At 38.4% G+C, this 26496-nt stretch overlaps 1 protein-coding gene across 1 annotated transcript in view; it reads left to right on the forward strand.

Moving 5' to 3' along the window:
• Nucleotides 1–3791: 3791 nt before the first annotated feature.
• The window catches only part of LOC100955856 (secretagogin), a 33214-nt gene continuing 10509 nt past the window's right edge, over nt 3792–26496 (forward strand). The window contains exons 1-5 of the mRNA XM_012804453.1: nt 3792–3845; nt 4268–4345; nt 17344–17399; nt 25826–25871; nt 26101–26160. Coding sequence (XP_012659907.1) covers nt 4343–4345; nt 17344–17399; nt 25826–25871; nt 26101–26160 — 165 coding nt within the window. The 5' untranslated portion in view covers nt 3792–3845; nt 4268–4342. The remainder of the gene's footprint in view (nt 3846–4267; nt 4346–17343; nt 17400–25825; nt 25872–26100; nt 26161–26496) is intronic.

Consider the following 26496-nt stretch of genomic DNA (forward strand, 5'->3'; position numbering starts at 1 on the left):
TGTTAGGTAAAGTCCCTCTTACAATTGTGTCCTCCTCCCAAGAGGTGTGTCACACACCATGACCCCCCCACACCCTCTTTCCTTCCCTCTCTCTGCTCCCCCTTTCCTCCCACCACGTATTAGGTCATCAATTGTCCTCATAACAGAATTCAGCACATTGGATTCTTGCTTCTCCATTTTTGTGATGCTTTACTAAGAAGAATACATTCCACCTCCATCCAGATTAATACAAGAGATGTAAAGCCTCCATCTTTTTTAGTGGCTGAATAGTGTTCCACGGTATACATATACCACAGCTCATTAATCCATTTCTGGATCAGTGGGCATTCAGGTTGTTTCCACAATTTGGCAATTGTAAATTTAGCTGTGATAAATAGTCTAGTGCAAATGTCCTTATGATAAAATGATTTTTTTTCTTCTAGGCAGATGCCCAGTAATAGGATTGCAGAATCAAATGGGAGGTCTAATTTAAGTTCTTTGAGGATTCCCCATACTTCCTTCCAAAAAGATTGTATTAGTTTGCATTCCCACCAGGAGTGTAAAAGTGTTCCCTCCTCTCCACATCCAAAATACCTCACCTTCCTATCAGTTCTACTATTACTTCCTCAATATTCCCCTTCAAATGGACCCACTTCTTAAAATCTTTAATCTATGTTGAAGGAGATTGTTTATCATGACTGTTAATGAAAAGCCAGAATCACTGACCATTAGTGGAAACTAACTCAATGAAAACAAAATCATGTTATTTATTTCTGACTAAAGACAGTTGCCTCTCAGGCACTGAGCTGGGTCTGCTTGCTTGCGCCCTCATCCCCCACACCCCGTCCAAATTGGAGATTCCTGATGTCAGAGAAGGTGTTAAGGACAGATTAGCACTCAATTGAGACCTTCTTCTTGAAAAAGATGTGGAAAGGAAAAGCTCTGTTGTATTTGGTGGTATTTAAGGCTGTTTTATGTGTCACCTAAAACAATCTCAGGGGCACCAGGCTGATGTCCATCTATACGAAGAGCAAGAAGATTGTTCCATTACCTTAGAATTCTGAAATTATGGCCAGGGATTCATTTGAGGGCTCACATGATCAATTCCCACTGCCATTTCAGTGCAGCCCAAAAATGAAAAATGGGTGGTTTCACTTATGAACAACCCGCCTGCCCATCCACCCACCCACCCATCCACACACCTATTTATCCACCTACCACCCATTCACCCACATAGCAAATTGATTTCCAGCAGCTACTGCGTGCCGGGCATTGTTCTAGGTAATGGAGACATAGTTTTGACCCACACACGCCTGGCCCCCACCCATTTGGAGCTTAGTGACTAGTGAAGTCACTTTCCATCCTTCAGCAACATCGTGTGCTGGATTAGAGAATTTCTCCGCATTTTTTTTAGTGATAAGGGTCATCTTGGTGCACATTTGTGGATTTTTTCCTGACCTGACTTCTCCCCGCCACCTTTATTTTTTTTTTTTTTTTTCTAGGGTAGGAATTTCTGGAAATTACAAATTTATTTTTTATTTCCTTAATTTTTTATAATGAACAAGACTTACTTTTATTATTATAAAAGCATTAAAATGTTAGGTCTTGTGTAGTCTTGAATAACCTTAAGAATTAGAAAAGCAAACCTAAGGGACTTTACTATTGTTTTTAAAAAATAGTGTATATTCCCTTTCCTTTCTAGTTTGTCAGTTTATTCAATAAGAAAGAGCTTTCCCTCTATCCATTTTTAAAAAAAAATTATCATTATGGATTCTTGAATTCTCTTTTTAAAATTAAATTTGTTATAACCTATATATTCGATATATTTTAAGAAATTCTAAGTCACTATCTTGACTTTTCCACTGAACCACAGGACCTTAGCACACTATAAGTGCTACTAGTTTTATCTTGTTTTCTTTAGCCCCACACAGTTTTATGTAGTGGTAATTTGTTTCAGTGTGCCCACATGTCCCTACATGAAACATTGTCACCATTGCCTTTATTCTCTGTTCCTTCTTGTATCTTAAATTCCTTCTTTGTGTTTCTCCTTCTTCCTAAAGTATATCCTTTACCAAAAGCCTGCTGTTAATAAACTCTGCTTCTGTTCTCTGAAAATTTCTTTACCTTACTTTCATTTTTTTAAAGTTAGGCTTGCTGGATTTTCACATAAAAATTTTTAGCCTTCCAGTGATTCAGCTGTAGTAAAACTGTAAATGTAGATGGACATTGATTGGAGAATGGGATTTAAAAAGCATGTAATTTTTTTATTTGAAATTCTCATAGTTTTGGTATATTCACACACTAAAAGTTAAAATATAAATCACATTTAACTTGTTGATTTTGTAAATTGAGTTAGGTTCAGATGTGAATGACTGAGATGGAAAGGAATGAAATTTCTGAATTCTTCTCACAAGATACCAGCCCCAGTGTCAACACTTCCCGCTATCCCTGTGAGGTCTGCATTGAGGACCCTGATTGTAGTTTAGAGTTAAGGTTCCTGTAGTTGGTGACATAAGCAACTTATTTACGATCTAAGGAAAATCCGTCACATAAAAAGAAAAAAAAATGCTTAGTGCACGTTTCATTTTGTGCAGAAGTGAGGCTTGTCCATGGAATAATCAGAAGTGGTCAGAGTAACAGCATTTATTAAAGAAAGTGATTCAGTGCTTTGCTCAAAGATTTTCAGCTGTTCTGTCCTCCAGCTCAGTAATTTGTCTTTGGTTGGATAAATGCTGGCCTCAAATTGTTGAGAGGGATGGCATGTCACTGGAGTTATTAGAAATATCTTTTTAATTTTTTTTTTTTGAGACAGAGCCTCAAGCTATCCCCCTGGGTAGAGTGCTGTGGCTTCACAGCTCACAGCAACCTCCAACTCCTGGGCTCAAGCACATCTCCTGCCTCTGCCTCTCAAGTAGCTGGGACCACAGGCACCCGCCACAATGCCTGGCTATTTTTTTGGTTGCAGCCGTCATTGTTGTTTGGCGGGCCCGGGCTGGATTCGAACCTGCCACCTTAGGTGTATGTGGCTGGCGCCTTAGCCACTTGAGCCACAGGCGCCGAGCCTAGAAATATCTTCATGTTTTATTATTATTTTAATATCCCCTCCACCTCCAGAGCCAAGGCCGCATAGGTAAGATTCGTTAGTGGACTTTCCTGTAGCGTAATTATTTTAAAGTTCACCTTTCACTAAGGTATTGCTATTTGGAGTTGTAGTTTTAAGCAGGTACCTCAATCTGATTTCTCATCTGGCCTGGGCCCCAGGATTTATCTCCTGTCATGTGTGCAGTTTTCTGATAAAGCAGCAGGCTATATTGTCAGAGATCAGCAGATGCACCCAGGAAAGGCTTTGGTTTCCTACTTACCTCTAAGGTTTGTGCTTTCCGATCATCCTAGGTCTCTTAAAAGTCGTCTTGGTTTCTTGCCAATTCAGCTGTATGTTTAAAGAGGTACTTTTATAGTATCTTGAATTTTAAGGTATTTAGTACAGAGTAGGTTTCTTAGCGTGCCAAATAGCCTCAAATTGGAATCCATCCCTTCTTAGCTTTCCATTTTGAGTGTTTCCAAAACCCCCCTTTCAATGAGAGTATTGTGGTCCTTCTAAGGGCTCCAAATGACTGTAGCGATCCATTTCTTGTGAGTTCTACCCAAACAATTGCTGTTACCACAGAAAGCCTAAAATTTCCTATGAAAGGTCTTATTTGTATTCAGTTAAGTATTGGTTTTCAGATGCTGAATCATAGTAGACACTAGCATAAATCAATTACAAATTTTTTGAGGATAAATGAATTAATGACTTTTGTGCATTTCAGATTTGGCGCAAATATGATGCTGACAGCAGTGGCTTTATATCAGCTGCTGAACTTTGTGTAAGTGTCACCAGTAACTGTCAATGGATAAAGGGTAGATTTGTTCATCATTGGGAATTTGATGTATATGTATCATGAATTTGATTTCTGTGGGCCTAAGAAACGTGGGCTCGAATTTGTTACTTAAAAAAAAGATGTATTTATGTTTAAAAGGTTTAGAAAGTGCAGGTCACATTGCCCTCTCTGGGAAGGAGACATAATTGAGCACTTATGATGCATTTTTCATGCCTGGAGCGATTCCCTGGGTTCCATGAGCTTCCTATAAATAGTGACAGCTCTCCATTCTTGGATTTATTGCTTGCTGAAAGCTTTTATTTCCTCCTTGAAACAAATGAACCACAATCCTTAAAATAAGGCATTTGGAGACATCTGCAGTTTATTTGCTCACTATGCACAACGTGACTCTTCTCTTGGTTCCACAGAACTTCCTCCGAGACCTTTTCCTCCACCATAAAAAGGCCATTCCAGAGGCCAAACTGGAAGAATACACTGGCACCATGGTAAGTAATGAGTAGTGCAGTCCCCGTGAGGGCAGCTTCTCTGCTGCCTCCCCAGGGCCCAGAAACAGTGTCCAGCACAAAGCAAGTCTCTGACAAAAGGCTGCAGACTAAATGAATGCATGAAAAACCTCAACTTTGAAAAACACTGACTAAAGCTGAATTATTTCCGCCTGTCTCTTGTGACCAGATTGCATATATTTAAAACAGAAAGCTGTTCACCATTCACCTGTCTGAGGAGACCTGGAAAAGTCTAGTCAACATTAGGTTTCCAAGCACCAGGCCAATTACCTCAAGGTTGATCAAGGCCACATAGAAACAAGTAAACAGGGACCTAGACAATCAAGGTCAAACAGGTGGAAGCTTCACCTCACCATGGTGGATGATTCCACTCATTTATTGTGTTAACTTTAGTGCAGGGAGGATTCAGTTAAATGGAGGGTGTGTGTCCCACCTCTGTCACTTACTAGCCATGATCTAGCAAAACTGACATGTTTCTTGACTTTATTTCTTCTGTGAAATGGGGATTGGTGGTACCTAATTCCTGTGAGGGCAAAGTGAGTTGTGTACAAAGCATATGAGGGCTCAATACATGTTCTTATTGCAGTAATTGTTATGGTTCTTATCATCATTTCACATTCCCTTCATGGCATCTTTGTCCCAAGTGACCTTGAGAATATTTTAATATCAAGCTCCCCGGAAAATGGAAACATAGGATAAATTGCCTTTCATGAAATCATCTTCATATTCTGTTTCAGTACCTTCCTTTATGCCTTTCTCTCAGTGCTAGTCAACAATTTGTACTAAATTGGATCTGACTCCTCTGCCTTTTGCTTTCCTCTAGTCCCTTACCATCCCCAGGTGCGTGTTTCATTCCCATCAAACTCTTACTTGGCAAGCAAAGAATTCACTAACAAAGGCTTAATTACTTGTAGGAGTATCACATTTATTATATAGAATTTTGAGCAGAATCACTACACTGAGTTGTGTAGCTGGGCGTACGTATCATTGAAAAGGGTGTGTGAGTTCCCGTTAACATATATACCATTATACCATGTATACCATGATCTAGTAGGCCTTTAATTGGTGTTTCCATGTACTGTATTATTTCTAACAACTTATCTACAGTGTTGGCATTGTTCATGCTATTTTCTATTACTTAATGACTAAGGCTTAGAAAGGGTAAGTGACTAAGTCATCACCGAGTTGAACTCTAAAATTCATCTTAAAGATCAGATAACTAAGTAAAGTTGTTACCCAGTCAAAGATACTAGTTAAATTAGAAGCTGAGCTCTCCTTGTTTTTAGCCCTAAACCTTTCTTAGCTCTCTCCTTCTGGCCTATGGCTACTCTGAATGCAGGCTCCAGTCAAGAGACTGTGCTGGAAAGGAAGAAAGTTACTTGTAAATTGACGTGGGTACTTGTAAATAGCCAGGGCAGGAGGAAAGCTGATGCCAAGGAGAGAATCAAATCCCAGGGCAGGATGTCAATTAAGGAAATAATTTGGCTTCTTACTATGTTGATTTGTTTTAATAGCATGCAAAATGATGTTTGAAATCTTGAGTAAATATGTGCTCAGCACTAAGGGGTGAGGTGGGAAATCCCCCAGAAGCGGGAAGCAGTTTCCCAGCTACAGGCAAATCTCTAGGTTCCTTGTGACCTAAGCTCCAGTGAAACCCTCTAATTGAATAAATAATATGAAAAAGGAAATTAGACTAAAAACTGCATGAAGAACAGAACAACAAGAGGTAGTTTTTCTAGTTGAGCATATTTTTAACATTGATTTAACAGAATGTTAGCCCTGGCTATCGTTATCTCAATTTTATATCACATGTTATAAAACATGAACTATTTAATGAATATATTTGCAGTTAAAGTCTTCCACAGGTTGCCAGAATGTCTCTGAATACTTTTAACTCAAAGGGGCTTTCCCCCACTTCCCACTAACCACACAAAACTACTACTTTTGTTAATATAGCACAGTTACTTTTTCCCCCTACTTTTCTTCACCCGGTTCTTGCTTATCCTTCAAGATTCAGCCAGATGTCATCTTGCCCTAAAAAGAATCTTCCCTAACCTTCTTCCACAGTGACCCCTTTTCTGCCTGTGAGCATGCCACCCTCTTAACATCATAGTCATTCATTTAATTCATTCCACAAATATTCAATAAATACCTACTATGCCCCAGGCATTATTCTAGTCACTGGAGACCCAATAGTGAGCAAAATAGACAAAGGAGAGACTGACAATAGACAATGAGTATAATAAATAATAAACTATATGGCATGAAAGAGGGTGCTGAGTGTTATGGAAAAAATGAAATAGTTGACTGGGGTGGGGATGGCAGTGCCAGCAGGGCCAGCTGGAGTAGAGGCCTGGGGAGAAGGGGTGATTTCCAAGGTGGCCCTTTTGAGAAGATGAGATGTGAGGAAGGGTACAGCAAACGCAGGGCCACTAGGACAGGAGTGCATCCAGGATTGTTAAAAACAGGGAGAGACCAGTATGGCTGGAGCAGAGTAAGCCAGGATGAGACTAAACAGGGCCTAGACCATCTGGGGATTTTAGGCCATTGTGAAGATCTGGGGTTTAGTCTGAGTGAGATGAGAAGGTCCTAGAGGCTTTGAAGCAGTGGATGTTGTGATCTGGCCACTGTGTTGAGAAGAGCTCAAAATGGGTGGGGACAGAATCAGGGCCATCGGTTAAGAAGATGTTGCTGCCCTCCAGGTCAGAGGTTGGCAGCTTTGACTCAGGGAGAAGAAGCAGGAACTAAATATGTTTTGAAGGTGAAATTGATGGGATTTCCTGATAAATCATGTGGGGGGTCAAGGATGATGCCAACATCATCTGTTTATGGGCCTCTTCCTCCTCTAGCCTGTGACCCACTCTTCAAGGGCAAGGACAGCATCTCACGTGTCCCTGCCCTCACCTGGGCCTAGCACCTATAAGTTACTTAATGCAAATTAAATTGAGCTTTCAGTCGTTACCTAGTAGCCAGCTATGATGAAATCATGACAAAATAGGGAACATTTTTCTTTATGCCCTTCCACCTCCCTTGTCTCTGTTCCTTGTGGCCCTGCTCTTGCTCTCACAGGGTGCCTGGGAGGCCACATAGTGCACATTTTAGCATTTTGCACAGACCAAACTTTCCCTCTGAAAATGCTCCTTTTCTCCCCCACCCCCATTAAACCAGACTCTTCGGGGCAGAGCCAGAAAGGGTGTGTGGTAGTGCTGAGCTCTCTCCGTTAAGGCTCTCATTGGGGTCTTTTTGCACAGAGAGAGTATTAGCCAGAAGGATTCCAATCAGGCAGTGGACATGAGCCCTGCTACCCCCAGAGGGTAGAGACAGATAGACACTGAGGGCCCAAGCTGAGGATAAGGGGTAGGAGGAGCAAGAACACAGAAACCAGCCCTGGAGTGAGGGCTGGAGCCAGAGACAGCAGGGAAGACAGAGCAGAGCAAGTTCAGAAAGCGTCACCAGAGCAGGGCAAGAGAGGGCAAGTCCTGTGGATTCAGAATTCAGATGACTCTGCTTTCCTCGAGTCGAGTCTGGTGTTCCCTTCTTCTGGACTGAAGGGAGTATCTGAACGTGACTCAGAGCATTCCTTCCACCACCAAAGCACTCACTCTCTTAATGCTTTTCTCTTTGGTTAGAATATAATCTGATAAATTAATGCATACAAAGATGTGAATTCAGTCATTTGACAAATATTTAGGAGAACCTACCAAGGAAGATATGATCCCTTCCCTTAGGAAGCCTCCTAATGGAGGAAATCTGTAAGGGGGAAAAGAAGCAAGAGTTCCTGCTGGTCCCTCCTTCCATCCCCCCAGGTGCTGCCACCAGGCCTCACTCTGTAGTAGAAGTTGAGATCAGTTTTTCCTCAATCCTTAAATCTAGCAATCTTACTCTGAGACCCAACTGAAATATTTTTGAAAAGTTTTCTTGATTTTTCAAAAATAAGATGCAATAGGGGCTCTGTCGGTTACAATGACACAGCAATTCTTTAGCCTCAGGAAAGGCCAAACAAGAAAAGGTAGGGGGACATGATCAAATTTAAATTGTTGTGAAATGTCTTCTCTATTGAAGACCTGTGGGATTTTATTTTCACTGAAGGATAGCCAGCGCTTACTCTAGAATTGAGCATGTTAATCATGTTTAAGCATGTTTACGTTAGCCCAGTCTGAAGCATTTTATAAACATCTCATGTGATTCTCACAAAAACCTTATGAAGTAGGTGTTTTCTAAATGAAAAAAAAAAACACAAAAAGAAGAATTACAGGTTTTGGCCAAATACAGATCAGCCATAAAGTTCCTGTGGAATTTAAAATAGACAACTATTTTAGACATGAATGTTATGATTGAAAAACAGGCTTTGGACACATTTGGGTCTGAATTTCCACTTTACCTCTTGTCCTACAGGGTGGCCATGAAGTTTGTATAGAATTTGAAATAGCTCCCTATTTTAAATAGTTGTCTATTTTAAACTCCACATGAACTTTATGGCCACCCTGTATGACAAGAGGTATAGAGGAAATTCAGACCCAAATCTGTCCAAAGACTGTTTCATTCATAGCATTCATGTCTGTCTGAATGTTAAATTATTAAAAAGAAACTTTCCAAAGGTGGGAGTAAAGCTCTCCTGAGAGATTGGGAAGAGTAAACAATCCTGTGAAGAAAGTGAAGAGCAAGGTAAGGACAAAGCCATGGAAGCAAGTTTGGATTCTTAGAATGTTTCTGAAGATAAGATCATCTGAGAACCCTGACAGCACAACAGGATTGACTACCAAGAGAAACTGATTTTCCCCAACAAGCCCCTAAATAATCCTAAGAATCGACACCTTATTAAACACCAAGCAGGAAGCAAATTAAGAAAAGACAATGGGAAATAGGAAAGAGTTCCACAAAACTGTTCTGGGGAGAGAGGAACACTGATTAAATTGGGCAAGAGTGAAGAGGGAAAAAAGTGGATTGGGGATACACAAAGCCCTAGGGGTCCCCTCATTCAAACAACCCCATCTAGGTAGAGGTAAGAACAGGCAGGGAGGAGGCAGGGAGATAGTTCTGACAGGTATGTGGCTGAAAGAGATGCCGTTCATCACACATCTGCCCAGCAGCCCTTGTTGCCCAGAGGTCTTCTCTTCAGAGCCTTCAGATTTAAGTTTAAAAAACTTCAGATTTTACAGCCTCCAGGTTTGAGTTTTAAAAACTTCAGGTTGGCAGCATCTTATAATGGGATGCCCTGAACTCAAGAAAATCTGACAATGTGCAGTTTTTGATGGTTTTAGATTCATTAACTTAGAGTCCTGTGAAGTAGCTGAGGGAAATCAGAGTGATCATCAGCACATTTTAAGAAGCTAGGAAGAGAATTGTCCATTGGCCAAGACTATCTTATTATTCTGTGCCTGTTTCATGCTAGATTCTGTTTTAAATTGTCCCATGGAGCTAAGGCCATGATTGATCAGACTCCAAATGATCCCTCAGTGGCTCTTGATCAGTGAGGTGAAGAAGTTTTCAACCAAAGTACTGAGTTTGCTCAAGAGACATAAATGAATTGATGAGATTTTGGCCAGTCTATTTCATTTTTCTTCCTTAAGTTTATAGAGTTAGTGTATACAGTAAATAGATTCTAGAAATGGACAACTGATTTAAAAAAAAAAACAAATGTATTTCTCTGGCTGGCGCAGTGGCTCATGCCTATAATCCCAATACTCCGGGAGACCAAGGCAGGTGACCTGCTTGAGCTCAGGAGTTAAAGACCAGCCTAAGCAAAAGTGAGACTCTGTCCTTACTATTAAAAAAATGGAGGCAATAGAATTGCTTTAGCCCAAGAGTCGGAGGTTGCTGTGAGCTATGACGCCACAGTACTCTGCCCAGGGTGACAGCTTGAGACTCTGTCTCAAAAAAATGTTTTTTTTTTACATTTCCCTAGAGACCTCTGGGTGTACTAAGTTTTAGAAATTCAACCTTCTCAAAAAAAGGCTTCTATATCCAGAGCTCTAAGCAACACATCAAGCATGAAATCATATTAGTGCTGCTTTAATGAATTTTTATTGAGCAATGGTCATAGTCATGGCAACACTATCTTAAAGATTTAGTTCTGAGGTTTAGCATCAAATGCTTGACTTAAGCAATGTCATCAGTTAAATGAATTCAAATTGACCTGAATAAGAATTGACACATTTGAAAACTAGCTGATGCATGACTAATAAATTAGCTGGGCAGAGTGTCCAATCAGAAGAGGAAAGCTAAGTTTTGCGCAACTTGTCTTGTCCTGATTCCTAATTAATGTTCTAGACAAGGAAGGAACCAGACTATTAATGAATAACAATGATGATACTGAATCAAGAAGTGCTGGCAACAGCGGGGGTGGGCTGGATGGGGGGAAGGATGAGCTGTCTCAGTAGGTATTATTAGATAATATTTAGTTTTGTTAAATTAAGCTAATACCTCTGGGAGATATTAAGCTCATGCACCAAATTAGAGCATGAAACTTGAACTGTTATAACAGATTGAAATCTGAGACCATTTTAAGAGAATAAAGAGATGAGGTTAAGCTTGTCCTCATCCTCTGTCCTGGTCTTGGTCAGCCATCCTTTATAGCTGCTTCCTTCCCTTGGTCTAAGCACTTCTCTCTCTGCTCCAGGCCAACCTGAAGCAAGTCTGGGCTTAGTCCCGAGATATCTTCTATGTCTACTCTCACTCTGTTGGTGATTTCAGCCAGTCTCATGGTTTTAAATACCAGTTAAAAGTTAAAGGCTCCCAACTTACACCTTTGACTAGACCTCTTCTCTGCACTTCTTGGATTCACTTGGATATATGTCTCCACTTGAATGCCCAATATGCATCTTAAACTTACCACCTCTAAAATGAAAATTCTGAGCTTTCCCTGCAAACCTGCTCCACTACTGGTTAAGGAACCACTAATAGTAGCTGTTCCTTATCTCAGTTAATGTGAACTCAACTTTTCAAGTCACTCAAGACAAAACTTTTAAAATTATCTTTGATGCCTCTTTTCTGTCATTTCACATCTAATCAGAAAATCCTACTGGCTACATTCAAAACATTTCCTGACTCTGACCATTTCTCCTCTGTTCCAAACCACAGATATTTCTCAGCTGCATTACTGAAAGGCTTCCCAACAGTCCCATGTTCCACTCTCATCTCCTACACTCCCTAAGAAACACAGCAGCCCGAGTACAGCAGCCCGAGTGCAGCAGCCAAGGCAGGGAGTTGTATCTTCTCTCTGCTGAACTATTTGCATATTTTTCACCTTGAGCCTGCATTTAAATAATTGCTTAAAAAAAATCATGGACTTCCTGTCCCACACCATGATAATAGTAGTACTTTGGATATATTGTTTAAGAAAATATCCATTGACAAGGAGTTACCTAGTAAACATTTTAAGTGAATTTGCATTTTACAATCACTTCTATAACGATTTGAAAAATTAAAAGAAGCATATTATTCAACCTAAGGAGAATTGTGGGTAATTCCAAAGTCTCTAGCTGAGGAAGTGGAACTACCACTTCCAGAATCTTAAAGAATTTGTCAGTAAGACATTGTGTTCCATTTCTGAGAGACTTTAAAGCATCTTTCATGTAGTTGGTACTCAAAAACATGAATTTAAGACTTGGAAAAGCAGTGATATAGGTAAAAATAGTGGTTAAGGGCTCTTTAGAATGGAGGGCATGCCCCCATGGCCACCAACCTTCAACTATCACAGCCCTACTGGAGTGAATTAGTGTAAAGAAGGAGGGAAAAATCCAAGTTTGCATTTCTTTTCTTTTTTTGAAAAATTTAACAAAGATTTATTAAATTCCTATTATGTGCTAGACATGTTCCAAGTATTTGGAGGCACATCATAGAACAAAACAAAGATCCCAGCCTCATGGAGCTTCCAGTCTGGCATTGATTACCACTTTACCTGCATCCTGTCTGTGACTCTAGACAAGTCATTGCACCAGCCTGTGGCACTTTCCTCAGCTGCCCACTGGGGGAATAATCAGGTATGTGGGTAGCATGCCTGGTGTACTGTAGATGGCCCAAAGGACACCAGCCCTCAAAATACTACCCAGGCAGCAGGTAGGCTGGATATAGATTTTGTTCTTTTTTTTGAGACAGAGTCTCACTATGTCACCCTCGGTAGAGTGCTGTGGCGTCACAGCTCATAGCAACCTCAAACTCTTGGGCTTAAGTGATTCTCTTGCCTCAGCCTCCCAAGTAGCTGGGACAACAGGTGCCTGCCAAAATGCCTGGCTGTTTTTTGGTTGTAGTTGTCATTGTTGTTTGGCAGGCCCAGGCTAGATTCAAACTTGGCAGCTCCTGTGTATGTGGCCAGAGCCCTAGCCACTGAGTCATAGGCATCAAGCCCTGGATATAGATTTTTAACAATAAAGTAAATTGAGAGAAGAAAGAGGGTTTGGACTAGGTGATCTGGTGTGCTGTGGCAGTGGTAGCAGGGCTAAGGCTAAATCAGGGGCTGGGATAGTAACACAGATTGTTGCTGCTGCTGCTCTGGGTGGCTGCCTTGCTGGCCGGGTCCTTGGTCTTCTCTGCTTTTGCTTTAGCCTTGTTGGCTATCTCAACAAATGTTTTGAAAGGGGCCTCACCTTCTAGCTTGGTCAAGATGTATTAAAACTCCTTACAATCTTGGTCATGTTACTTTTGAAACGAGCAAGACAAAATTTCTTGACAACTCTGGTGGCACCAAATAAACTAGAGGAGACTCAAGTTTCCCAAAGGACTGGCTAGTGCTATTCTCAAAGCCCATACAGTACTTAAACTATCATTCCTTCATGCCATCAGCCAGGTGTGGTTGATGTTTCAGGTGAACGTGGTCACACTCTGTCTGATTCTGTGAGGTCCACACTGGAGTCCTCCTGGATGGGCATAGAGTGAGCATCATTGGCAGGAAATATTGTTTGGCCAAGTGGGACATACTGTTGGTCTCGCGGGGAGTCCCTGGGATAGGAGCTTCTGGGCAGGGGTCGATTCCCCGTGTGCTGTCTTCGGTCAGAACATGTTTGCCGTAGAGATTCAGGTACCAGGGCATGGGAGCCCAGCAGGCGTACATGCCCGCTGGGCTTGAGGCTGTCACCACCACCAGTTGCCTAACTCACTGCTTCCTCCTGAGCTGTTGTCCCTTTGTGCTGGGCCTGTATTTCTTGTATTATATCCAGGGGGAAGGAAAATGTACAGAAAGGGACTATCTGAGCATGAACCTAGTGAATGTAGTGAAAATTGACAGCCTTAGAATTGACTCAATTACCATGACATTTCTTTAGGGAAATTCAGACCATTGATGGGAGTAGGGGGTGGTGGTGAGGAAGGATCCACTTAGTGTCTTTTTTGCTTTCCCAATGAGAAGCAATTAGAAAAGGTAAATACCACATTTCTCGCATAATCTATGGCACCAGATGTTTTATTTCAGAACCAATCATGAAGGAAACTAAATGCATAATGATACCCATACGCTATAAAGCTAAGAATCTGGCTTTAAGGAAACAGCTCTAGTGACAAATATGCTTAGATTAAAATCTTACTTCTTCTTTTTTTTGTTTTTTTAGAAAATCTTCTTAAACAACCTATTTTATTCTTTTTAAATGTCAGTTTCCTCATTTGTGACATGCAGATAATATTTTTAACCTTATAAAGATGTTACAATGATTAAAGGAAATAATGTATAAAGTAGCGAGCCCTCACAAGTGGTAGTTACTGTAGTTTTTAAGATTAAAAAGCCATAATGTCCCAAATAAATATGCCAGATATTCATATTTCACCAAAGGTACACTTGCAAAGAAGTATAATGTCTTCATGTCACACAAGGTCTGATTTCCTGTGTGGTGCAACAGACATGTTCTAAGCTTCCCTCATTATGACTACTTAACTTATAAATAGGCAAGTCTCTAATAAAAACAAAGTTGTGCCCAGGTCTTTAAGGTGAGTTAACTACTGGAGGGCTTAGACCTCAAGCTAGTGCCATTTTCCATTAAGATAGAACCTCTCATAATAATGGTATCACAGAAAATAACTCACAGCTCATCCTCTGGCTAAGTTTATTGCTACCATATTTTTACTGGTAATGTATAGTGTTTATGTTTAAGGGACATAATTGGGCATGTATATATCCAATTGTGTAAAAATGTAACCTATATTTTAATGTTGTATAATATACATTTTTGGTGCCCAAGTTTGAGGAGAATGGGCTTTCAAATTCATTTCAAGTATTAAAAATGAATTGGGTTTGGAGAAGGAGGATGTGGAACTAATGTATTTTTTAATGCAAAAATCTGTTGAGTACATTTTCGTATTATCTCTCTGTTTCCTCATACAGCGTCCTTATGTAGAAAAGTTTAGAGATATTCTACAGCATTAAAATGTTGAGAAGTCACAAAAGTCCTGTACATTTCAATTCAGATATTTAAAGAAATGCATCTCCTTTTTTTGAAATTATCTTTTATTTATAAATATTAGTTGTCTATTTTTTTTTTGAGACTTTGGAAAAAACAAAATAATAAGAAGTTAACTTATCAAAGTATTCTATAATAGTCATACTTCTATCTGACAATGTGAATGTTACTTTCTTTGCATTATTACTATTATTATTGCTTAATAATTCATTGCAGCAATCGCCTGATTTCTTTTCTGAAAGTATTTATCTTCTTTTGTTCTTTATGAGGTTTTAGTTCTCAGTCCTTATGTTAAATATTATTATTGTCATTAAATTTAGGCTTTTAATTCTGTCAAGGCAAAAGTGGAAACCTAATATACACATATATATGTAAGAAAAATAAATTAAAAAAATAAATAATATGTTCACCTCAAAAAAAAAAAAAAAAAAAAAACCCCAAAACCCAACAATCCCATTCATCAATGGGAAAAAGAGATGAACAGAGTCTTCTCTAAAGATGATAGATGAATGGCTACTAAGCACATGAAAAAATGCTCATCATCCCTAATTATTAGAGAAATGCAAATTAAAACCACCCTGAGATATCGTCTAACCCCAGAGAGATTGGCCTATATCACAAAATCTCAAAACTGCAGATGTTGGCACAGATGTGGAGAGAAAGGAACGCTTTTGGTGGGACTGCAAATTAATACAACCTTTTTGGAAGGAAGTATGGGGAAACCTTAAAGAACTCAAGCTAGACCTCCCATTTGATCCTGCAATCCCATTACTGGGCATCTAACCAGAAGGAAAAGAAAACCTTTTATTATAAAGACACTTGTACTAGGCTGTTTATTGTAGCAATTTACAATCGCTAAAATGTGGAAACAGCTTAAATGTCCTTCAACCCAGGAATGGATTGGTAAGCTGTGGTATATGTATACCATGGAACATTATTCAGCCATCAAAAATAATGGAGATTTTACAGCATTTGTACTAACCTGGATGGAGGTGGAACACATTATTCTTAGTAAAGCATCACAGGAATGGAGAAGTAGAATCCTATGTATTCAACTTTGGTATGAAGACAATTAATGACATGATGGGGCATGGGGGAAGGGGAGACTAGACAGAGAAGGAGGGAGGGGGTGTGGGCAAGGAAAAAAAAAGAAAGAAAATAGTGACTAATTCTCATATAAATTGTATTTAATTTTGACCAAAGTACATTACTTAAACATTAATTTTTAATTCAACATGTTAATATGTTGTTTATCATATTGCTTCCTCATTTATAAGTGAAATGTGTTTGTAATTTCCCCTTTATAATAATATATTTTCTCCAATTTTAATATCAAGTGTATCCAGATTAAGTAGAATGATTTTGAAGTATTTCTTTTTCTATTGTCTATAAGATTTGGCATGATCTGCTTTTTTGAAATTATCTTTTACTTTTATTTATAAATATTAGTTGTCTATTTTTTTGAGACTTTGGAAAAAACAGAATAATAAGAAGAAGTTAACTGATCAAAGTATTCTATAATAGACATACTCCTACCTGACAATGTGAATGTTACTTTCTTTGCATTATCACTATTATTATTGCTTAACATTTCATTGTAGCAATCGTCTAATTTCTTTTCTGAATGTATTTATCTTCATTCGTTCTTTATAAGGTTTTTGTTCTCAGTCCTTATGTTAAACATTATTATTGTCATTAAAAAAAAGAAGAAGAAAGAAATACATCTTTATATGGCCTAAATCAATCTGCTCTTCCTGATAGCTGGATAATGTAGAAATTTTAAAATTTTCATTCTGTCTTGTTTAAAGTTAATCTAATCTAATAATGTAAATAGCTTCTTTGGATAATGTTCAATCTCTATAAGGAAGGAAAGGTCCAACTTCCACTCCTTTTGCCCTTATAGAAAAATGAGATTTCTTTCATACCCTATAAAGAGAATACTTTATGATACAAACTCTCCATACTTGGTTGATGATAGTCTATAAAATAATTTTAGAAAACTCTGACAAAGCAAGAATCCTGATTTTGAGCTTATAATTGTTAAGTAAATCCCATTTTGTCAGAAACCACGGTAGTCTTTACTGATATCCACCAAATATTTACAATTTTCCGCCCAAGCATGTGGTAGGATTGCCTTGCTTTGTTCTTTTGAAGTTAGGTGTGGCCAGGGACTTGCTTTGGAGAAGAAATTTTAATCAGTAAGTGATTTGCCATTCTCTCTTTCTGCCATGGCAACCAGGAATGTTGCCAGATAGTAGTAGCTACTTTGTAACTTCATGTCCTGGAGTGTAGACAACACGGAGTGAAACTTCTGCCAACCCTTGATACTTATATTACATGAGTGAGAAATAAACTAGTGTTGTGTTAAGTCTCTAAGAATGAAGAGGTTTAGTTACTATGACTCACACCAAGTGAAAAGTTGACCGGCAATTCCTTATGCAGCAAATACTAATTTGCCCCCAGGCAGATGGGTTCCTTAGCCAATTTAAGCAAATAGGCAATCAGAAGGGCGAAATAGAAAAATGCTTTAATAACTTTCAAAATGAATTTCTTTCACAAGCATTTCTTATAACCATTTCTCCTTCTGCATTTCAGATGAAGATCTTTGACAAAAATAAAGATGGTCGGTTGGATCTTAATGACTTGGCAAGGTGAGTGACATGGAAATGATGTTATAGATTCAGAAACACCTTCCTAGGAGTTTTGTGATATATACTTCCTTTTGAAACTGGAAATCAAGTTTCACCTGACGTCCAAAAGAATAGACACAGCTTAAAAAACCACACTAGTTCTGAAACTTTTGGGGTAATGGATCCTTTTGTGAAAATAATGAAAGCTCTTCTCTTGAAAATGCACAACATATAATCTTTACACAAAATTTTATGGATGAGTCATGCAAAGACACTACCCTCAAAGGCCAGACATTCATGGACCTCGCATCATGATCTCATAACAATAAAGTCCTGAATCTCATTCACTGGTTTCACAAATGTTGAGCAGTGAGTTCAGGACACGGGACAACTGAGCCTGACTCCAGGTGCATTCTGTAGTATTCTGTGTGGTGTATCCTCAGAGAGGCACCATGTGCCTGAAGGCTGGAATCATAGGAGGACAAGATAAGAGCAGAAGTGGCCCAGTGTCTTCAAAAGCGTTGTCTGTGAGTCTGATGTAACATGTGATTGGTGAGACAGTATGTTTTGTTAAGGCTAGCTCACCTCCAACAGCATGCAGTCAGATCATTGGATCCAGAACACGTAGATAAAACCCAACTGCCACCAGCCAGGTGCTTGAGGTTGGGCTGGTGGCGATTGTAAGCTGAACAGTGATAGGGCAGCAGTTTCAGGCTGGGAGCAGCAGGGGTAGCTGGTAGAGAATTCCAAGGGCTAAGGGCATATTCCATGACAAGAAGTTAACTCAACAAAGTCGCAGGCAGAACTTAGTTTTGTCTCTTAGTGAATCGTAACCTGAGTCTAGAATCACTAAAGGCTGTGCCAGTGGTTTCCTTGGCATCTATCTCTGCCAAGGTATGGCAGTTATCTATGAAAGAGATAGACCAGGAAAAATCTCTCCTCAGTAATTACTATGACATTGTTGACCCCCTCCCCCACTAGATAGTTCTCTATCTGGGTCTCATAGGAACTGTGTGCAGTCTATGAGTCCTTTTTGGCTACTTTACCTGGGACTTTTGTCCTAATTTTGGCCATATTGATAAAGAAGAGCCCCTGAGAAACCAGCCAAAGAGGGACAAAAGTTTTTCTCCCATAGGCCTAGGGCAGAAGGGATGTCAGCCCATAGTTGTGCCTATGCACTCTGGATCCCACCTGGTTCTCTAGGCTAATTGGAGCAGAGTTCATCTCAAGTAAAGGTCAGAGAGCTGCATGAGAGAGCCGGTCCTAAGAAGAAAACCCAAAGCATCCAAAGGATGAATTCAAAAGATGATGATCTGGGTGGAAACAGAGCTGGCCATCCACCTGGTGGCCTGACTCAACTGTGTACTTCTCAGAGATAGTGAGAGTTGAAGAGCATTGAGAGTCCTTAAAGGCTGGAGAGGGTCCCTATCATTGAAGAAGGCCCAGAGCAGCTGCTTTCTGCTCTCTTGGTCCCAACATTCTTGTCTACTACTGAGATAAAGTCCATAGGCAATATGACCTAACCAAGCACATAATACTAAAATAGCTAATATTAATGCACAGGCTATCACATGTAAAGGAGAAACAAAAGGAAAGTGGTTAATAATAAACTATTAATAATAATATAGGGCGGCACCTGTGACTCAAGGGAGTGGGGCACCGCCAGAGGTAGTGGTTCAGGCCCAGCCCCGGCCAAAAACTGCAAAAAAAAAAAGGTATGTTTCCATGTATAAATGGTTGGAAACAACCACAGTCAAGCCATATAAAGTAGTCAGAAGTAGTCAGATGCCAGCCTCTGTGTAGAATTACCATAAATAAGAGGGCAGCTCAGACACTGACTGATACAAATACAGCCTTTTGGCAACTTGTATATCAGGAGCTCAGTCGCTGTTGATATAATTTTATAAAATAATAAAAAGTCTTGATAGAGTTTCAAACTAAACAAAGTACATTTATCCTTCAACTAACACAATTCGGCATGCCATATGGAATATATATGTAATTAGTAAATTGTGTATGCCTTACAAAAATACTATGAATTTTTATGTAAATAAGAATTCAGTTACAGGGTCAAGTAATTACAAACAGGGCTTTTACATACATGATTACCCCCACTGGGCACTTGAAAAATCAAGTGAGACATGGAATAATTCTTAATTCTGTGGAAATTTCCATGTAATATGGGACATCTAGCATCCCTATTCTTCTTTTTTGAGACAGAGCCTCTAGCTGTCATCCTGGGTAGAGTCCTGTGGCATCACAGTTCACAGCAACCTGCAACTCCTGGGCTTAAGCGATTCTCTTGCCTCAGCCTCTCAAGTAGCTGGTATTACAGGAGCCCGCCACAATGCCTGGCTATTTTTTGGTTGTAGTTGTTGTTGTTGGGCAGGCCTGGGCTGGATTCGAACCTACCAGCTCTGGTGTATGTGGCTAGTGCCCTAGCCGCTTGAGCTACAGGTGCTGAGCCCATCCCTGCTGTTATGTACAAAGTGCCAGTTGTGTTTTCTCTATCACTATGACAACTAAAAAGCCTCCCTGCATACATCCATACACCTCACAGAGATGGAACTGCTGTGACCATGCCTGTAGGAGAGGAACTATGCTTTAACCTCTTGAATAACTTCTCACCCAGTGGAGTGTTATATAGGAAGAGTTGATGGGTAGTAGTGGATTCAAGAAGTTGAAGTGGAACTGAATAAAGATGGAAGGCAGTACCTTTGCAAAAATAGTACAGTATAGTTATCCCTCAGTATCTTTGGGAGATTTGCTTCAGGCAGGAGCCCTGCAAATATTAACATTTACAGATGCTGAAGTCCCATAGTCCTGCAGAACCTGTAGACACTGAAAGCCAAGTGTATTTCAAAACCAATTTGCTATGGAATTTGAAAATGATACTTGTGGTAAGTAGAAAAATGGTGTCTATATCCTAATACCTGGGATCAGAGAACATTATAGAGCAAGAATGAATTAAAGTTTCAGATAGAACTAAGGTTGCTAATCAATGCACCTTAAAATAGGTTATTCTGATTTATCTGAGTGGGCTCAATATAATCATAAGGGTCCTTTAAATATGGAAGAGGAAGACAGAGGTCAGAGAGAGATTTGAAAATATCTTAATATAACTACTACATACATGTTTTGGAAAATTTTGCTCCTCTGAACGTCCAGGATTTGAAAATGCATGCTGCTAGCTTTGAGTGGAAGAAGGAGCCACAAGCCAAAGAATGTAGGCAGTTTATAGAAGCTGAAAAGGCAAGGCAAGTGGTTCTCCCCTAAAGTCTCCAAAAAGTATGTAGTCCTGTTGATATCTTGATTTTTGCCCACTAAGATCTATTTCAGACTTTGACTTCTAGTGCTATAAATTAATGCAATTTATTGAATCCACTGCATTTGTGGCAATTTGTTACTACATTACTGGAAACAAAGAGTTCTTAAAACAGTTATACTTCGGAATTTTCTTTCTCTAATTTTAGCTCTGAAATGCAACCCAGTTACTCCCTATAAAAGCTCCTCCCAAGTGTATGTCTTCTGAGTTGGCAACATGGTTTTAGGTTGCCTGGTGTGAACAAATAATATGGACAGTATTGCTTGCAGACTCTCAGGATTTTTATCTTCTAATTGGCTCACATTCTCTCCACCATGGGCATTTAGAGGACCAAAATTTTTCAAAGCCTATACTGGTATTATTTTTTTTCTACTTTTCTTTTTATATACACCTATGATTATGAATATAGCATGAGTCCAATGTTTTTAAGTCTATTGAAACCAAACTTAATTCCATTAAAACAGAAAAGAGATGGAAATACATTTGCTTTCTAAAATAAAAATAAGATGATTAAAAAATTGATATATAATTTACATGCCATAAAATTTACCCTTTTTTCCCTTGAGACAGAGTCTCACTATGTCACCCTTGGTAGAGTGCCGTGATGTCACAGCTCACAGCAACCTCAGACTCTTGGGCTTAAGTGATTCTCTTCCCTCAGCCTCCCAAGTAGCTGGGACTACAGGCACCTGCCACAATGCCCAGCTATTTTTTGTTGCAGTTGTCATTGTTGTTTAGACTGGATTGGAACCCACCAGTCTTGGTGTATGTGGCTGGTACCCTAACCACTGAGCTAGGGGCACCAAGCCCAAATATACTCTTTTAACATTAACTTCCATGTGACTTGTATTTAATGAATGTTAATTTTAGCCTGGAACCTTGTAAAGAATATATAGATCACACCTCTCTTGCACATTGCCACATTAGAAAAAATTTTTGTCTTTGGGGCCATAGCTTTATTAGGTCAAGAGACATGTGAGTTATATAAACTTTGTCAGGCTGCAGGCTCAAAACTAGTGTGAGTCTAATACAACTTACATGACAGTTAATGTGCTTGACCTAATAAAACACTGTGCCTCCCCCCAATTTTTCTAGTGTGGCAGTCAATGTGTAAAATTCAGTAATTTCCTTATACTTATAAAGTTGTCCAATTATCACCAGCATCTAATTCCAGAACCTTTCAATATGCCAGATGGATACCCAGTTCCCGTTCCATTAGCAGCTACTCCCTTCTCTCATCTACAACCTCCTGACAACCACTAATTTACTTTCTAATTCTATTAATTTGTTTATTCTAGGAATTTCATATAAATGAAATCATACAGTATGTACTTTTTGTGTCTGGCTATTTCACTAAGCATAATGTTTTCAAGGTTCATTCATGTTGTGATATAATCCATACTTTATCCCATTTTGTGGCTGAATATTCCATTATACACATATACCACATTTTATTTATTCCTCACTTGATAAACATTTGGGTTGTTTCCACTTTTTGGATATTATGAATAATGCTGCTGTGAACTTATCTACTCAAGTTTTTGTGTGAATATATGTTTTTGATTCTCTTGGTTATGTACCTAGGGTTGGAATTGTTGGTTCATATGGTAATTCTATGTTTAGTTTTCTAAGGAACTGTAATACTATTTTCTAAAGTGGCTAAACCATTTTATAGTCTCACTAACAATGTAAGAGAGAGTTGCAATTTCTCTACATTTTAATTAGCACTTGCTATTTTTTGCATATTTTGATTAAAGCTTATCCTAGTGGATGTGAAGTGATATCTCATTGCAGTTTTGATTTATATTTTCCTAGTAGCTAATGATTTTAAGCATACTTATACTCTTATGTGTTTACTGGTCATTTTTATAATCTTCTTTATAAAAATGCCTGTTCAGATCCTTTGCCCATTTAAGAAATTAGGTTATTTGTCTCTTTATTTTGAGCTGTAAGAATTCTTTATATATATTCTGGATGGGTTGACCAAATAGTTTAGTCTAATATCCAGATATATAATCCACAAATGCATTTTTCTCTGTTATGAGTTGTATTTTCATTTTCTTGATGGTATACTTTGAAGTACAAAAGTTTCTGGTTTTCATGAACTCCAGTTAGTTTTGGTTGTATCATATCTAGGAAGCCATTGCCAAAGTGGAGATTTACCCACATGTTGACTTTTTTCTTCTTTTCTTTCTTTCTTTTTTTTTTTTTTTTGAGACAGTCTCACTCTGTTGCCCTGGGTAGAATGCTATGGTGTGAGAGCGCACAGCAACTTCAAACTCTTGGGCTCAAGCGATTCTCTTGCTTCTGCTTCCCTAGTAGCTGGGACTATAGGCACCAGCCACAAAGCCCATCTAGGTTTTCTATTTTTAATAGAGATGGATCTCCAACTCCTGAGCTCAGATGATCCACCTGCCTTGGCCTCTTGGAGTTCTAGGATTACAGGCATGAGCCATTGTGCCTGGCTCCATGTTTCCTTCTAAAAGTTTTATAGTTTCTGTTTTAAGTTTTGGCCTATGATCCATTTCATGTTAATTTTTTATATGGTATAAGGTGGAGGTCCAATTTTATTCTTTTGTATGTGGATGTCTACTTGTCTCAACACTATTTATTGAAAAGACTATTCTTTCCTTACTAAATAGTCTTGACAGCCTTGCAGAAAATTCATTGACCACAATTGACCATATCAGTTTATTCCCAGACTCTCAATTCTATTCCATTTATCTACATGTCTATTTTATGAAAGTACCACACTTTCTTGATTCTATAGATTTGTAAGTAAGGTTTTAAATCAAAAGTGTGAGCTTTCCAACTCTGTTTTTTCCAATAATTTTGAGATTATTATTGCTATTTTGCATCATTTGCTTATGCATGTCAATTTTAGGATTGGACTGTCAATTTCTGCAAAAAAGCCAACTTAGATTTTGATGAGGATTGTTTTGAATCTGTAGGTTAATTTGGAGAATGTATTCATCTTAACAATATTCAGTCTCCCTGTATATGAACATGAGATGTCTTTCCATTTACTTAGGTCTTCTTTCATTTCTTTTAACAATGTTTTGTGGTCTTCAATCTATGAGTTGCACCTCCGTTAGATTTATTAAGCATTTTATTATTTTTGATATTTTAAGGAGAATGGTATTCTTTATTCTGTTTTTAGTTTGGTCATTGCTAGTGTATACAAGTACAATTGAATTTTGTATGTTGACTTATAGTGTGTAAACTTGCTATTTTTTTTCATTAGCTTTAGTACTTTTTTATTTGAGTCCTTAGGATTTTCTACATATAAGATTGTATCATCTGTAAATATAGTTTTACTTGTTTTTTTCTATTCTTCCAATCTCTACTTTTGGTGGAATATTTAACTTACATGTGTTTTATGTCATTATTGATAAGGTAGGATTGGTTTTCTCTTTTTTGTTCCTCTAATCCTCCTTTATTGTCTTTTCTGTGTTAAATATATATTTTCTAGTATACTATTGTAATTCACTTATTATTTCTCTTATGTTTTTTGAGTTATTTTCTTAGTGGTTGCCTGGCAGATTACAATTAACATCTTAATTTAGAATAAATGTGATTTTGGTTTAATAACAACTTAATTTCAATATTATACCAAAACTTCACTTTTAAGGAGTTTCAAATCCTTCCCTTCTCCTTTATGTGGTTAAAATCATATCTTAATACTTTGTGTGCTCAATGACACATATTTTTAATTATTGTTTTATGAAGTTGTCTTTTAAATCAGATAGCAAAAAAATTACAAACTCAATACATTTATGTTGTTTTTCATGTTTATTTATATGTTTATTTCTACTGGTGTTCTTTATTTTTTCTTTTTCTTGTTTTTATATTTTCAAAAAGATATTTTATTTTATTTTTTTATTGAATAGTAACTGTGTACATTAATGCACTTTTGGGGTACAGTGTGGTGTTTTCACAAACAATCTGAAACACTTCCATCAAACTGGTTAATACAGCCTTCACTCAATTTTCTTAGTTATTGTGTTAAAGCGTTCATATCCTGCTCATAGAACAATTCACTTGTACCCTTGTAAGATGAACCACAGAAGTGAACCCTCGAATCCCCCTCCCTCCACCCATTCCCCCCTCTTTATTTTTTCTTTCTTTTTTTTTTTTTTGAGACGGAGCCTCAAGCTATCCCCCTGGGTAGAGTGCCATGGCATCATGCTCACAGCAACCTTCAACTTCTGGGCTCAAGCAAGTCTCCTGCCTCAGCCTCCCAAGTAGCTGGGACTACAGGCCCCCACCACAGCGCCTGGCCATTTTTTGGTTGCAGCCATCATTGTTGTTTGGCGGGCCCAGTCTGAGGATTCAAACCCGCCACCTTAGGTGTATGTGGCTGGTGCCTTAGCCACTTGAGCCACAGGCGCAGAGCTGCCTCTTTATTTTTTCATGTAAATTCAAGTTATTGTCTAGGAGCCCCTCCATTTCAGCCTAAAGGACTCCCTTGAGAATTTGGTATAGGACTTGTTTATTATTGTTGATGATTTTGTTGCTGTTTATTTGTTTATTGATTTTTCTAAACTAATTGTATAAGGTTTGTATTCTTTGTCACATATGTCCTCTGATGTATCTGCTTGGTATCTTGATGGTTAGTTCATAAGTACACAGAGATTTTCTTAAATGCCTGAAACAAATAAATCTCCCAGTCTTTGCTGACAGATTTTATGTGTGTGTTGAGGTAAGTTAAATGCCACAATATTCATTGCTCTTACCAAGATTCATCTGTTTCTTCAGAATAAACATTCCCTAGTTTGTTGTAAGACTATTTTCCAGAGTTCTGAAAAAGTTATTCTGACATTTCCCCCTCAGTTTTCTTATTGCTTTTTTGATGGAGAGAATTTTCAGAAGACTGTACTCCATCATTTTCTAACAAGATGAATTTTTGAAAGTCTCTCTGCGGTGTTTACTAATCCTTATGAATCTTTCCCAATTAATTTCTTTGTTTTTGTGATGAAAGAATTCCTGTGTTTCCAGCACCTATTCTACTCTTCAGGATAATGTGGAAATTGCCTGTCCTTTCCACATACCAAAGCTGTAAGTTTATTTGTAACTGAGAGCTGATATATTATTATGTGAATTTTTTATTTTTTTCATTTAGGATTCTGGCTCTTCAGGAAAACTTCCTCCTCCAATTTAAAATGGATGTAAGTGCGCCATTCTCTCTATCGGTTTATGTCTTTTATCTTTCTCTATGAATTTGAGAAGGAGAGGAAAAAATGCGAGTCTCTATTTATCCTACCTTTAAACTTATTTAGAGATAGACAAGGCTCTCAGTGGAATCCAGGGATCTTAAGGGTCATTGACTCAAAGTTTATAAAAGTTACCCAGGACCCTGAAAGAAGAGTACAACTGGATGTTTTTATCCATAAATAGGCTTGTTCTACTGAAGAAAGGAAGAGGGACTTTGAGAAGATCTTTGCCCACTATGATGTTGTAAGTATGCCTCTTTATATTGTGCTGGCCATCTTTGGGTAGGAAGCTTATCTAGCTCCTATGTGGGGTCATCCTACCAACAGACCCCAAATTATGTGATGAACAGTAATCTCACTTGCGTGTTGCTAGGTCAAAGTACCCTCTGCTTCTCTATATAGCTTCAGAGAATTAAGTAAAAATAACCAAAGGAGTATCTATGGTTTAAAGAGAATAAAATTACAGTTTTTTTTCCTTCTTGGGTCAAAGTAAGAAAATTTTCTCCTTCTTATTGGACTAAAGTCCATTATAATAGTTATGTAAAAAACAAAACAAAACAAGACAAGCACCCCCCCCCCC

The sequence above is a fragment of the Otolemur garnettii genome, unplaced genomic scaffold (genome assembly GCF_000181295.1).
Source record: "Otolemur garnettii isolate 467f Iridium unplaced genomic scaffold, OtoGar3 scaffold00029, whole genome shotgun sequence".
NCBI lineage: Eukaryota > Metazoa > Chordata > Mammalia > Primates > Galagidae > Otolemur > Otolemur garnettii.